Here is a 14,530-nt window from a genome sequence, read left to right on the forward strand (position 1 = left end):
AACAGCCAAGACTGAGATTGTATCAACGGTGCCATGAAATTACCAAAAGTTCACATTTCTTCACTGTGATATTTCGCATTGGTTGTCTGTATTGAATAAACACTGTGAGAAAGTTTAGTGAGAGATGATGTTGTGGTTATAGTCGTATACAGCAGTAGTTTACAGGAAAGTTATTTTAACATCTTGTTTCATAATGTGGCAAAATACGTAACACAAACCACAGACAGGGCCGTACACAAAGGCAAAAAACAAACTAGGGACATTTAATAGCATGTATAAAACTGCTTTATTTATTACAAATATAATTCACAGACAATCATGTTTGGACAAATGAAGACTTTTTACATTTGGAGTTGGTGACTGTAACAGTTCTGCCATACAGTGAAAATCAATCGTATTGAAAACAATAAAAGGCTAAATAATTTAGATACAAAATAAACTCAAAATACTATATCGGCTTCGTTGCTCTTTGTCTATATGTGAAAGAAATAAAACAGCATCTCACATGTATTGAAATCTGTTTTAAAAATGATTCCATACATTATTCATAAAACTTCTTTAAAACACTAAAAACATATTTATTCTTTAAGAAAATGTAAAAACGGCTAATCAAGCGCATCCGTCAGATTCTGGGTGTGCTGTCTGATGTCTTTGCTTCTGTTCGGCTCTTCCGGATCTGACGTCATAAACCACTACAGCGATGGTGGCCACGCACACCAGAGCAGAGAGGACCAATCGGATCACAGCTCCAGTAAAACTGAAAGACTGGATCTTGTCTGAGTGTTAAAGCGACACATAAACACACAAGTGTGAACGTCAACAGATGCTGCAGCTGCGTTAGCTTACACAAAGAAACTATAATTTCAGTGTTTTCATTTGGGGGCCTTGTATATTGGCCTTTATAGATAAAACGGATTTCATTATTAAGACTTTGACATTGTTTCCTTATACAGTTAATTTGTCTGTGGAAGACTACAGCTAAAGTTTACGCCACTAAACACAACTTTGATGCAACGTTGTGACGGGTTGTTAAACGGTACCCGTTCCCGCCAGAAAATGTATGAAATAATACTCACCATTGACAGTAACATTAAAACTCTCATATGACGTCCCTCTGTCACTGATGATCTGTAGTTTATAAAGTCCAGAGTCTGTGATGGTGATGTTTGTGATGGTGACAGATCCAGTCTGACTGTTCATCTTCAGTCTGTCTCCAAATATCTCATTACTGTCAAACATAGCGATGTTTTGCTTGTACATTTTAGCTATAAGAGGGTCTTGAGGGCCAAAGGTCCACAATATGCGATCACTTCTCTGTACGTCAGTAAGACGAGTGTGTAGAGTAACAGATTCTCCCTCCATCACTGACACTGACTTCACTTCATCTCCATCAACACCAAACACACCTGAAGAACATATTACAAAATACATTAACTTAAACCAGCTGTTTTGCTCAATGAATACATGTAACTAAAACATGAAGGAAGAAAGAATAACTGTCTTACCCGCCACATTCACTAAAAACACAAAAGTCAACATTTGTTCACAGTATTTTTCCATATTTGGAGCATGTCGTGCAGAAACACTGTAAGAAAGTTCAGTGAGAGGTGATGTGGTTCTATTCTCTAATACTCAACGGGTACACAGCTGTTATTTTAGCAACCGGTTTCATGTTGTGACAAAATAGCACAAGCCACAGACAGGGCCCTACGCCTGTTGAGTTTGCTGGTGGTTTGGGGCATGTATAAAATAAATCTATTTAAAAATATTTCACATTTAATTCTTTCTGGACAGAAGAAGACTGGTTATATTTTGAGTTTTTGGAGTTGGTGATTGTAACAATATTACCATTCATGCCGGTGAATCTACAACATGTACTGTAAGTAAATGAATGCAAATTTAGATTGTAAATCAATAAAAAAAACGTTATTAAGTACATTACTGTGTATATATATATATATATATATATATATATATATGCGCATGTACTTGATAAAGCTGCTTTAAAAGACATATTTACATTTGCTGACAATTGTTTATTATTTGAAAAATGATTCCATATATGATTGTTTAAACATCTTCAAAAACTGGAAATGAATCTTCAGCAGCAAATAAAAAATGAAACGAAAAGATGAATTCTCAAGCGCATCCGTCAGATTCTGGGTTTGATCTCTTGATCTTTTTGCTTCTGTTCAGGTCTTCTAGATCTGACGTCATAAACCACTTCAGCAAATGTGGCCAAGCCCACAAGAGCAGAGAGGACCAATCGGATCACAGCTCCAGTGAAACTGAAACACTGGATCTTGTTTAAGGGTTTTAGAGCAACAGACAAGTGTGAACATCAACAGATGCTGCATCTGCTTTAGTTTACATTGAGTTTCCCAAAGAAACTAAAATTTGTTTGACCAGTAAAAAAATGAATTTATCATAAACACTGAAAGTTTGCTCATTTATTATGTCATTTGCTCAACATATTCTCATACCTGAACACAACTGACAGACATCACTGATGTTGAGATGTGTTGTCTGGTTTGTGATGGGTTTGTTGACCACACATCTGTATGTGTTTGTATCCTGATATTCCACCTCCAGAGGAAGAGAGAGTCTGATGTTGAGATCAGACACACTGATGCTGGACAATAAACTGTTTCCTTTGTTCCAGGAAAGACCCACTTCTGCAACGTAAGCAAGAGTGTTCATCCGAATGATCAAAAAGAAGGAGCAAGCTAGCACATAGCAAGCTAGCTTTGAAAGAACAAACAAGTTAAAAATCCCATCCTCCCATCAGAGGTCTTTCTCCAGAGCCACGCCTCCTCATGACCTCGCGTCTCGTTCACCAGTAAGACAGCACGACAGTACATCAACACATGACACCAGAATATGAAAGACTGCGAACGGCTTAGGTGAGTTTTTGTTTTAACATGTTTTGTGGGGCTATTGTTGAAGCTTGAACGGGGGGTGTTGAGTCATAATAGATTAACAGGAAAGTGTGACTAATGCATATGTACTGAATACTGCATTCACACTCAAAGTTGTCCTGAAACTTTCACAAAAATCCTGATACTTGAAAATGACCAAATTAATCGTTTGGGTCATATGTAAGGCGTCACATGTTGTGTTGATACATGTCTAGCCTTTAAACTAAAAACTTTGAGGGCTTTGATTTTGCAGAAATCTTTTCAAGCTGAAAGGTGGATTAAACTGGTCGCACTTTCACTTTTATAAATGCCTTGCACAAGTTGCATCTGGACGAAATGGATTTCTTTCTTGCCTTGTTCTGCTTTATCTCAATCTGTATGAATGGTAAGAAGAAACAATTTTATACAAATTACACAAATATACAAAAACAGTCTATTCTTAAAGTTTGCTTTAAATTGATTTGCTTTTAATTAGTTTAATCTTCTTTTCAACGCTGTTTTTTCCCCACATTTTTCTGTCTAAATTCTTGTCTGAATTTTGGCTTTGTATATTTATGGTCATAACCAATTTTAATACAAGCAATCACTCACCATCGTGTATATCATTGGCTCTGCACAATGGGAATTGTTATATCTAATATCGGTGCATCATAACTCTTGTGTAGCACTAAACATTTGTCAAAATCTCCTTTTGCCTGCTTTATTCTACAAACCGTATTCAAATCACCATCTAGTAAGCAGAGAGAATGCGTTGTGTGTGTCGAACAAAGCATTTGCAAGGATTTTGAATGTATTGAAATGTCTTCTCCTTCTTAATGGCTTTCTCTTTTCCAGAAGTGAATGACAGAGAAAACATGAGGACAGTGGTATCAAATACAAGAGACGTCATCATCCTGCACACAGATGATGCTGAAACAGAGCGTGATCACGTATTGTGGATGGTTGGAGCTCAAAATATTCACTCTCCTGAAGGCTATGAATGGATAATCTCTAAATTTGACAGTTATAGCGGATTAAAAAATATCACAAATCATACTAGACACCATATGGTATGGAGCTTCAGCGACAGTGGCTGCGGCGAACAACCACAAATGTTAATCCAATCCAGATTATGTGAGTGGCGTGCATGAAAGACCAACAAACCCCTGGCAACACCCAATCCACTAGAAATTCAGATTTAAAGGTCCAGTGTATCATTTTTGGAGAATCTATTGACGGAAATGCACTATACTATATCTGAGGTGTAAAAGACCTTAAATAATGAAGAGTTATGTTTATATCGTCTTAGAATGAGCTATTTCTATCTACGTAGGTCATATGTCATGTTTTTTTACATAGACTCTAAGTGGACAAACTGCTCTACAGAGTGTGTTTCATACATTATCTACTCCAGCAAAGAAGCCAAACTGCAACAAAGCATAACATGAGTTGTTGTCGATAACAGATTAAAGTTAAGCATTCAACTGGGTTTTTGTTCCAGCATGTCAACAAAGTACAAAAGCTGATAAGGATATTACGGTGATGGAGGGGGAAGCTGTCACTTTACTCACTGATGTTGCTGAATTAGATCACACAATACTGTGGCTGTATAAAAGTAAACCAATTGCTGAAGTAACTAAACAGAAACTGAGTATACTGGATGCAAACCTTATACCAAGACTCGATTTTAGTCGCACTGGATCTCTTACCATTAAAAACACGAGAACCACGGACTCTGGGGACTATCAATGTATTTCCTTCGAAGGAGACAAGACAGAAAAAAAGTGTTTTCATGTAATGATCTACGGTAAGCAGAATCTGTTCATATACTTCATTGTACCACTATAACAATACAGCAAAATCGCAAGTGTTAAAAATGGTTGAATTTACACTCAGTGTGTGAGTATATATACACACTGTGCATTTACACTGCTAGTATTAATTTGACATTTTTTAACACTGGTGATTAAACATTACAAAAATAACACCAGTTCCGTTATCCATTAATTGTGTATGGACTACAACAGACACGTGTAGTGTGTTTGATTGTATACACGTTTCATTTAGTAGCCGGACCACATTAAAGTAATGGAAAATGTTAAACCCATGCTTTTTTCATTCACTTTCAGATTCTTTACCTGTTCCTGTTATCAGCAGAGACTCATCACAAAACTCCTCTTCAGCGTCAACATGTGTGTTGTTGTGTTCAGTGATGAATGTGACACGTGTGAGTCTCTCCTGGTATAATGGAAGTCGTGTACACTCCAGCATCAGTGTGTCTGATCTCAACATCAGACTCTCTCTTCCTCTGGAGGTGGAATATCAGGATACAAACAAATACAGATGTGTGGTCAACAATCCCGTCACAAACCAGACAACACATCTCAACATCACACAACACTGTCAGACGTTTTCAGGTATGAACACTTACATTTGTCTAAAATATTAGCACAGAATTATTGCCAGGGCCATTAGTTCTGTTAGGATAATCTGCTCATCTAACGAAATCTGTGATGTTTTTATTTGAATGACTTGTGCAGGTTGTTGATACAAGGAGAACAATATGAATACATAATTAAAATAAAAAACAACCCAGTTTTGCTAGTTGACATTTGTCTGTAGGTATATCAGGGCTTTTTTGAGACAGCGCAGGTGTTTTCTACTAGCAGTTTCAAACTGCACATTGTAATTTCTGTGAGTTAAGTCTATATATTATCAAAGTATTTGTCAATAACATGTTTATTTTCATGGAAAATGTCAATAATTGATTGATGTTGTGTTGCATGTTTGAGGATATAAAATGAACACTGGTCATATTGAGATCAATAACACAGTGGACACAAACACAAAGATCTGCTGTAAGCACATATAGTGGGTTGGAAAACATGTTGACATCAAAATGAAATTTACTTACCCTAACCTGCTTCTTCCATGATGTCAAACTGCAGCCAGCCGTTCACACTACGGTATCACAGCCGCAGTAGCAGTACCAACAGTAGCGGTGGTGGTTTTTGTCATATACCGTCTAGTCAAATACTGTCGGCAGTCTGGGCAGGCGGGAAGAAATGGTAAGCATTACAGCAAGGATTCCAAATCCTGTTCTGAACACCTGCTTTCATGGAGCTCTAAAACCCATTCAACCTACACAAAAACAATTGAAAAATATGATTCAGATTTACAAAAACAATTTACATGAAGGCATCTATTTATTAGAAAATTAATTATTATATCACCTTTTGCATCTTTAAATTCTGTTTTACTTTCATATATTTACATTAACAGTCATTTCTTTACCTTTTGATTTGCTCTTTTTTCTTACAGTGAACTGACAGAGATGAGGTTTCAAAGTTAGGTCACAGGAATTTCTGCCTTTTTGTATTTGTCTTATTTAAATTAAACACAGTCTGCTTTTATTTATTGTCTCATAAAAAGCTATAAGCAGAAAGGTATGAACAAGTTTAGTAAATTACTCAAAATGGGTTTTGTGCTCACAGTTAATATAAAGCAGATAACATGAATGATAAACGTTCTTGGGTAAAGGCATCTGCAAAACGAGGGAATGTAAAAATGGATGATTTCTGCATTTATTAGGATTTTTTAAAAGAACATGAAACAAAAAGTATGTTCAACTGGATCTGAAGTCATAAACAACTAAAGCAAACTAAAAAAAACACTGTTTTGACCTAAGCGGCAGTCAATGATGTACTTGTGGCCTGTTGTGAATTAAACATCCCAGTGCTGTTTGTGTGAATTGGATGATTTTTTGGTGCGACATCAACATCAAGAAATGATGAATGGTGTAATCCGTTTTAAAATCATACAAAGCTTTTTTGATATTGCAATAAACTATAGTAGTGTTCCACAGAAAGAAGTCAAACAAAAGTAGACATTCAAGTGTAATACTTAAATGCAGAAATTTGTTACCTGTATGGGAAAATAAATAAAATAAAATTACTGGTTTTGTATGCAAGACGTTATCTACACAAAACTTAAAATGGACTGTTAATCCCACACCGTTGATTTAACACATACCGACATATAACCTCCCTCCTTTAAAGTGCACCCAGAATCATTTCTGGCGTTATCACTCCTACCATCTGAATTAAAAGTGCAAACTTATGAAAAAGAGTTCAGATGAAAGTTTTACTGAGGTAAAATGATGTTAAGGTGGCTCAAAGATGATCTGTACTTGAATCATGAAATAAAACGCGTACACCAAACATGTCTGGAAGACCTTTCGGTTCCTTCATTTCTTTACAATTTTATTTGTATGTTTTGTTTTTTTTCTCTGTAGAACGATTCATTTGACATTTTCTTTGACAAAGATTTTGGCATAGAATTTATACTTAGACTTGAACATTATAAATGTAAACAGTCATGTTGGACCCGTCTGGCTTGCTATTGGCATATTTAGCATTCAACAGTCAAACGGGTTAAAAAACTCGTCATAAAGTGAGTTTTGCAGTTCACAACATCAATCTTGACTTTTACTTCTGTTAACGTCTCTCAGTTGGTCTTTTCCTCTGAATTGTTTCCTTTGGGAACCCGGAATCGTGACTTCTTGGAGTAAAGCAGATTCTTGTTAAACAGCAATGGAATATTTCCAAAATACAGGAACAGTGCGAGAGTCATACCTGAGGAAGATATTATATGACGTTGATCAGAGGTAACCATACACACTTGTTCGAAAATGCACTAATAACAAAACTGTTCAATGTAAGAACTTACCAATAAGAGGGCCGAGCCAGTAGACGAGAGCGTATTCTGAGAAGGTATGTCCGGGACAGTTGAATGTTAATGCAAAAGCAAGAGATGGATTCACAAATCCAGAGGTGTAGTTACTTCCTAATGTCAACAAAGTGATCGGTGAACATTACATTGCATCACAAAACACATCACCACATAAAATGCACATTCTCGGATATGAAAAACATACACATTAAGTGTATAGTCATAAAGGTGCAATATTTAATATCAATCCTAATAAAAACATCTGTGGCCCAGATGCCAGTAAACCAGTTTAGATCTATCTAATTTATAACTAATGAATGGATAACATAATTTATACAGGTCCGCATCTATTCTGTTGTCTGCGAAGGGTCCGTGTGTACTCACCTGCATAGGCGAAGAAAGTCAGCAGCAGGGCCAGTATGGGAATTCTGAGCAGCTGTGTCCTGTTCCTCAGGACGAGGTAAACAAGGTAAAAGGTCATTGCGCTGATGGCTTCCGCGACGGCTCCGTGTAGCACCGGCGCTCGCAGAGCCGTGCTACACTCCGACATCATCAGATTCTTTATCATGTGCATGTCTGTGAGCTCCATCTCCCAGTATTTACCCGCAACTAAGAGGCCGAGAAACGCACCGAGAAACTGCGACGCAACGCTGAGAAGCATGGCAACCACACCGATCTCTTTTTGCAGGAATCCCATTACCGTCGCAGCCGGGTTGCCGCTCACGCCTTGCATGAAAACGGCGTGAATAGTTATAGCTATGAAAAGCATAGTGTAGGCCACGTCCGGGCCCAGCGCTCCAGCCCACTGACCGACCTCCGCAATGGTGTCTATCTCAAGCCTACAGCCAGCGAGTGCGAAAGCAGAAATGAGTTCTGTAAGGAAGCCCAAGCGCCGTCTCCAGCGGGCGAGAAGCAGCCTACAGAGTGCGCTCAGGCCTATTACAGTAAAGAAGTATGCCAGCGATGTGTTGAGCCCTGACATGATGCCTGGTGTAGTGCACTGCTGGCTGTGCTAAACGGAAAGAAAGCACTGAGCTCACCGATGTTGTATTTGTTCAACGCTTGTGACAACGTGGCACACAGAGATGTCGTGTTCTTATCTAATGGGGCTTTTCTGGTTTTGTCCCACACCTTGAGCCAAAAAAGCAGACTGACCTATTCAAGGCCATCTTTGTAAGAGGCTATATGCGTTGGCTCCCTCTAGTGGCAGAGATTAGATGTCTCATTTCATTGTTTAGTCCTAATCAAAGACTGATCTTTCGTTTCTTGATTATTTTTGGTTTAAAGTATTGTTTGAAGTTGTACATGCAAACCGACACATCAAAGACATTGTTATATCTGAAACCGATTTGTGCACATGGTGTGAGTTCCCATTACATACTGAGCCATTCTGTAATGCTTTCACAGGCCTCGTTGGCGCAGTAGGCAGCGCGTCAGTCTCATAATCTGAAGGTCGTGAGTTCGAGCCTCACACGGGGCAGAAGTTTTGCTCTGCTACAAAATTAACAAATATTACATGAGCTTCACCATTATATGTGTTCTTCTTTAATCTGATCAACATATATTATAATCACACATCCTGTCTACAGATAAAGAGTGCCATCTGGTGCTTCTTTTAACTATAACACGTAGTCGCTTTGATCTTACAAGACAATAAGAGCATATAAACACAGAGAGATAAATTACACAAATCTGCTCATTATTTAGGTAGAACTAGGGACGCACGATTAATTGTATTTTAATCATGATAACAATTTATGCAGCCCACAATTAATTGAGCATAATCCTCGGGAATGCAAACTCATCGGGGTGAAAAGGTGAAAAATGGAGTTGGTGTAAATTGACGGGCAAAACGCATAATTTTGGGGAATTTCAGCTGAAACGGTCTCCTGTAAACAGCAAAACATTGGCCAGTACGGGGATCGAACCCGCGACCTTGGCGTTATTAGCACCACGCTCTAACCAACTGAGCTAACCGGCCATGGAGACACAGCCTTAACATCAGAGCTTACAAATGATGAAAACAAATCACAATTCTGACGTAAGTACACTGAATGTGTAAATGACTTTTAGCATAGCATTTAGCTATATTATGTGCTATATTTTTAATTGTAAAGAAACGGGTAAAATTTTACTATTACTATCGATCTCAGACAGATTTTATCACATTGAAATACTTTTGCCTTTTCTGTAGCCTGTATACCGTCTATTTTTCATCCTATTCGTTTATAACAAAGAGCCTTCTAATAATAAACTAAGGAATTTTAGGTAGATCACCCACCTTTTTTGGGTGAACTACCTACAAAGGGGAGTCAAAAAAAGAGCTCTCCTGTGAATACACAGAAAAAAAAACTCCTCCCCGTCGGGGAATTGAACCCCGGTCTCCCGCGTGACAGGCGGGGATACTGACCACTATACTAACGAGGACTGAGTGTTCAGATTTTACCGTGCTGTTTTGAACTGAGATATCCAGGGTCTGATATCTTGTCAAAAGTGGCCCAGGGGTGTTTGTTTTCCTAAATTCTTTAAATATTTTCTTTTGTAATTAACAGAATATATGTAATTATTGTATATTACATATATGGTGCTGTGAAAAAGTATTTGCCCCATCCTGATTTTTTAGCATATTTGTCACGCTTACAGTTTTTCTCAATTGTTTACACACAAATATTGGTACTTGAGACACAATGACCACAACATGTAACTCATTCACCAACCCCCTGAACCAATTCTGCTAAACTACAAGCACAATTCCTGCTTTACACTCACATTGCAGATCTAAAATACACTTTTTTCAAAACACTACACACAATTCTCTGCATTTGGCACAATTTTCGGGCAGAAAAATCTCTTGTTTTCACAAGGAACACACTGCCATTCAAATATCCACACTGACTCATCACATGTGTAAACACCTGTCACAAATGTGTAAACCCCTTCTCCAAGCTATGGAAGACGCATGTGGAGATATAAAAGCTGATGCTTTTCATGGCTGGACTGAAAAACATTGCTTGTGATGTGGATGAGGTGCTGTGGTCAGACCCAAACCCAAGAGAAGATGCAGCATAGTTTTTTTACTGTAACTGTATACAGTAAATTATTCTGTTGTTTTGTATGTACTAGAGCCCGACCGATATATCGGTCGGGCTCTAGTACATACGATATGAGTACATACGATATGAGCTAATGGCATTTAAATCGGCATCAGCGTTTATAACGGCCGATGAAACATGAGAAACAGAGTCTCATGCTTCACTCATGTTCACTCAAGCTCTCTAACAGGTTCCAAGGCAGAGATGTTGTGCTTCCTGTACTACAACCTGCCACTTCTCAACTGGCAGTACTAAGGAGCACCGTGTTCAAGACATTTTTCAAAACACTGTTCAAATATTAAAGTTCAGAGGTAGACAGAGTAAAAGTCTAAAAGTATAATTTGTAAAAAGTAGTGAAGGAGGAAAACCTCTTGCCAGTGTGCTCTATATATTGAGAACATTCTACATTGTTTTAATTATATTTTGGTATTATTTATTTATTTTATATTTTATATTTATTTATTGTATATGTAGCTATACATTTAACTTATTTTACAGTTTTTCTCAATTGTTTACACACATTTTCTGAAAGCATGCCTCATACTCTCAGAACTCTACACACAAATCAAAAAACACAAACACAATGGGCAAAACCCCTCAATTCTCCTGCAAAATGAAACTTCACATTCAAAACAATGTTCTTTCTTCTCAAAATGGTATTTTGATTTCAAATGACACACACAAACCATCATGTGAATAGACATTTATAAGAACCAGTTGAACACTGATGTGCTCTTTATAAAACACTATGATGAATGGAAAACACTTCTCCATTCATCATAATGACTTTGCTCTTTATATGGTTCAGTGTTACACTTACTACAGACAGTACATAAGTGTGTTGTAAAATATTTTTTGTATATATATATATATATATATATAAAATAGTTTTTATAGTCAGAACACACAAATACACGATAACAAATATATTTTATTTTTGTGGATGTACACAATGTGCAGTGTACATCCCAACCAACGCAAAGTTGCACATACAGTGGTCTACATACAAAACAACAGAAGAATTTACTGTATACAGTTACAGTAAAAAAACGATGCTGCATCTTCTCTTGGGTTTGGGTCTGGCCACAGCAACTCATCCACATCACAAGCAATGTTTTTCAGTCCAGCCATGAAAAGCATCAGCTGCTATATCTCCACATGTGTCTTCCATAGCTTGGAGAAGGGGTTTACACATTTGTGACAGGTGTTTACACATGTGATGAGTCAGTGTTCATATTTAAATGGCAGTGTGTTCCTTGTGAAAACAAGAGATTTTTCTGCCTGAAAATTGTGCCAAATGCAGAGAATTGTGTGTAGTGTTTTGAAAAAAGTGTGTTTTAGATCTGCAATGTGAGTGTAAAGCAGGAATTGTGCTTGTAGTTTAGCAGAATTGGTTCAGGGGGTTGGTGAATGAGTTACATGTTGTGGTCATTGTGTCTCAAGTACCAATATTTGTGTGTAAACAATCGAGAAAAACTGTAATTTTATTATGTTTTTGTGGAATATTGAATTTGTTTGGTATAGCTCTTTTACTTTAACTTATAATTTATTTACAGTACACACTGTTAAAACCAGCTTCAACTGGAAGTAAATAAAAGTGTTAAATGTTTAAAACCAGACTGTTTTGTGATCATTGAAAAATATATACTTTAGATGTGCAATTGTTTAGTCATTGAGACTGTAATCTAAGGCTTTTTTTTAACATCCCTTCTGGAAATGGTTTATACAGCCCACATACCTAGAACAGGCAGATATTTTGCTATTGAATGTTGTGTAAGTGCAGTTTATAGGAAATGGGTCTAATATCCAGTTTATTTTCAAAATCAAAATATCGGCTTATAAATCGGCTCTTTTCAAGTTAATATCGGCATCGGCCCCCAAAAATCCATATCGGTCGGGCTCTAGTATGTACACCACTGTATGTGCAACTTTGCGTTGGTTGGGATGTACACTGTACATTGTTTTTGTTGGAAAAATTAAATATATTTGTTATTGTGTATTTGTGTGTTCTGAGTATTAAAACTATATATATATATATAGTTATATATATATTCATTTTGAGAAGAAAGAACATTGTTTTGAATGTGAAGTTTCATTTTGCAGGAGAATTGAGGGGTTTTGCCCATTGTGTTTGTGTTTTTTGATTTGTGTGTAGAGTTCTGAGAGTATGAGGCATGCTTTCAGAAAATGTGTGTAAACAATCGAGAAAAACTGTAAATATCCAGATCATCAAACAAATTGTAATATTACACAAAGAAAACCAGAGTAAATAGAAAATGCAGTTTTTAAAATATGCTTTTATTTATTAAGGAAAAACAATCTAAACATTTCTGACCAATGTGAAAAAGTAATTTCTAGATTGACTATTTGATATGTGTTGCTATTTGAGATCTTTTAGCATACGTCAGTTTGTCAGACAGGTTCTACTTGGGTGATTTCTTGATTCCAGAGGTCTGGCAGTAATAAGGCTTGAGTGTGGCTAGTGAAATTCAACTCAGTTATTCAATTCACAGTTAATTCATAATTTACCAAGAGTGGCAATTACTGTTTCACTAAGGGTCAGAAATGTTTTCTAAATAAGTAAAACCACCATTTAAAAACTGCATTTTGAGTAATATTAAAGTTTGTTTGATGATCTAAATCATTTAAGCATGACAAATATGAAAAAATAAAAAAAATCTGCAAGGGGGATTTTTCACACCACTGTACAACGTGAGTTAATGGTGCCTAGAAATCTCAGTTGCTTCCTTGGTGCTCAGCAAAACAAAGAAATGTATACAGGTTTGGAATAATTTGAGTATTGGTAATGCATGACAGAATTTTCCTTTTTTGGGTGAACTATCCACGTAATGCTATTATTTAAAGACTTTATTGTAGATAACAATAGAGTGACAAAAACACAACCAGAGACAAACCCTACCTTGTACTTTGACGAGCCGTTACAGAACATCTCTAGCAGCTTGTTTTTCTGTCTTTTCTGTAGCATTCCTCATTATGAGCTCATATTATACAAAGGCACCTACAAAATGAACACAAATGTATGTCTTTCTGTTATTAAACGTCTGAAGACGTGTGAAAACAAAACATCTACTGCATTGGCCGGGAATCGAACCCGGGCCTCCCGCGTGGCAGGCGAGAATTCTACCACTGAACCACCAATGCTCGCATGGTGTCACACTGTGCACAAAACATTTTCTCCTTCCATGGATTGGACAGACGTATGTTGACGAAAAACTAGTTTTTGCGAAGTATGTAAAACAGCTGCTTCTATCAATAGTCAAGAATATACGGTAACATCAATAAAGGATTCCATTAAGAGTTTAACTGTAAACAAAGAAAAAATGACCTCCCCGTCGGGGAATTGAACCCCGGTCTCCCGCGTGACAGGCGGGGATACTGACCACTATACTAACGAGGACTGAATGTCTACCTCTAAGCTAGGCATCTTGGGCTTGCGTCTCTTGTACACATGGCTCAAACTAGACATGTTCGTGCTTTGGCTTGCGTCTCTTGTACACATGGCTCAAACTAGACATGTTCGTGCTTTGGCTTGCGTCTCTTGTACACATGGCTCAAACTAGACATGTTCGTGCTTTGGCTTGCGTCTCTTGTACACATGGCTCAAACTAGACATGTTCGTGCTTTGGCTTGCGTCTCGTAATTTGGCGCACCCGTCTTAATGAAGAAGGGCATGATGGCGAAGGAAAAACTGAGTTTCCACTGGTATGTATCTCTTAATTTGCTGTATTTTCATTTATTAGTTTATTTACAATTTATATTAAATTCTAAATTCAAATATTGCTACGATTG

General features: G+C 37.2%; 2 protein-coding genes across 2 annotated transcripts; both read right to left on the reverse strand.

The window, feature by feature from the left end:
• Window positions 1-268: 268 nt before the first annotated feature.
• On the reverse strand, window positions 269-5,928 carry LOC306902926 (uncharacterized protein). Its single transcript, XM_079471845.1, has 5 exons — window positions 5,812-5,928; window positions 5,036-5,205; window positions 2,484-2,675; window positions 1,077-1,406; window positions 269-776 (listed from the first exon to the last, which is right to left on the reverse strand). The coding sequence occupies exons 2-5, from the start codon at window positions 5,187-5,189 to the stop codon at window positions 610-612; spliced, it is 843 nt and encodes a 280-aa protein (XP_079327971.1). The 5' UTR covers window positions 5,190-5,205; window positions 5,812-5,928; the 3' UTR covers window positions 269-609.
• A 1,191-nt stretch (window positions 5,929-7,119) lies between these two features.
• aqp12 (aquaporin 12) lies at window positions 7,120-8,735 on the reverse strand. Its single transcript, XM_079471844.1, has 3 exons — window positions 8,013-8,735; window positions 7,626-7,742; window positions 7,120-7,531 (listed from the first exon to the last, which is right to left on the reverse strand). Exons 1-3 carry the CDS (start codon window positions 8,608-8,610, stop codon window positions 7,404-7,406), a joined length of 843 nt encoding a protein of 280 aa, XP_079327970.1. The 5' UTR covers window positions 8,611-8,735; the 3' UTR covers window positions 7,120-7,403.
• Between the last annotated feature and the right edge of the window lie 5,795 nt (window positions 8,736-14,530).

The sequence above is a fragment of the Barbatula barbatula genome (assembly GCF_947034865.1).
Source record: "Barbatula barbatula genome assembly, chromosome: 13".
Taxonomy (NCBI): domain Eukaryota; kingdom Metazoa; phylum Chordata; class Actinopteri; order Cypriniformes; family Nemacheilidae; genus Barbatula; species Barbatula barbatula.

Coding starts and splice junctions, on each gene's coding strand:
- LOC306902926 (XM_079471845.1), bottom strand. CDS start 5,189: ATGTTGAGATCAGACACACTGATGCTGGAGTGTACACGACTTCCATTA. Junction 2,676..5,035: donor TCTGCTGATAACAGGAACAG/GTAAAGAATCTG, acceptor CTTACGTTGCAG/AAGTGGGTCTTTCCTGGAAC. Junction 777..1,076: donor TTTTAATGTTACTGTCAATG/GTGAGTATTATT, acceptor TTTAACACTCAG/ACAAGATCCAGTCTTTCAGT.
- aqp12 (XM_079471844.1), bottom strand. CDS start 8,610: ATGTCAGGGCTCAACACATCGCTGGCATACTTCTTTACTGTAATAGGC. Junction 7,743..8,012: donor GACTTTCTTCGCCTATGCAG/GTGAGTACACAC, acceptor TGTTGACATTAG/GAAGTAACTACACCTCTGGA. Junction 7,532..7,625: donor CTGGCTCGGCCCTCTTATTG/GTAAGTTCTTAC, acceptor TATCTTCCTCAG/GTATGACTCTCGCACTGTTC.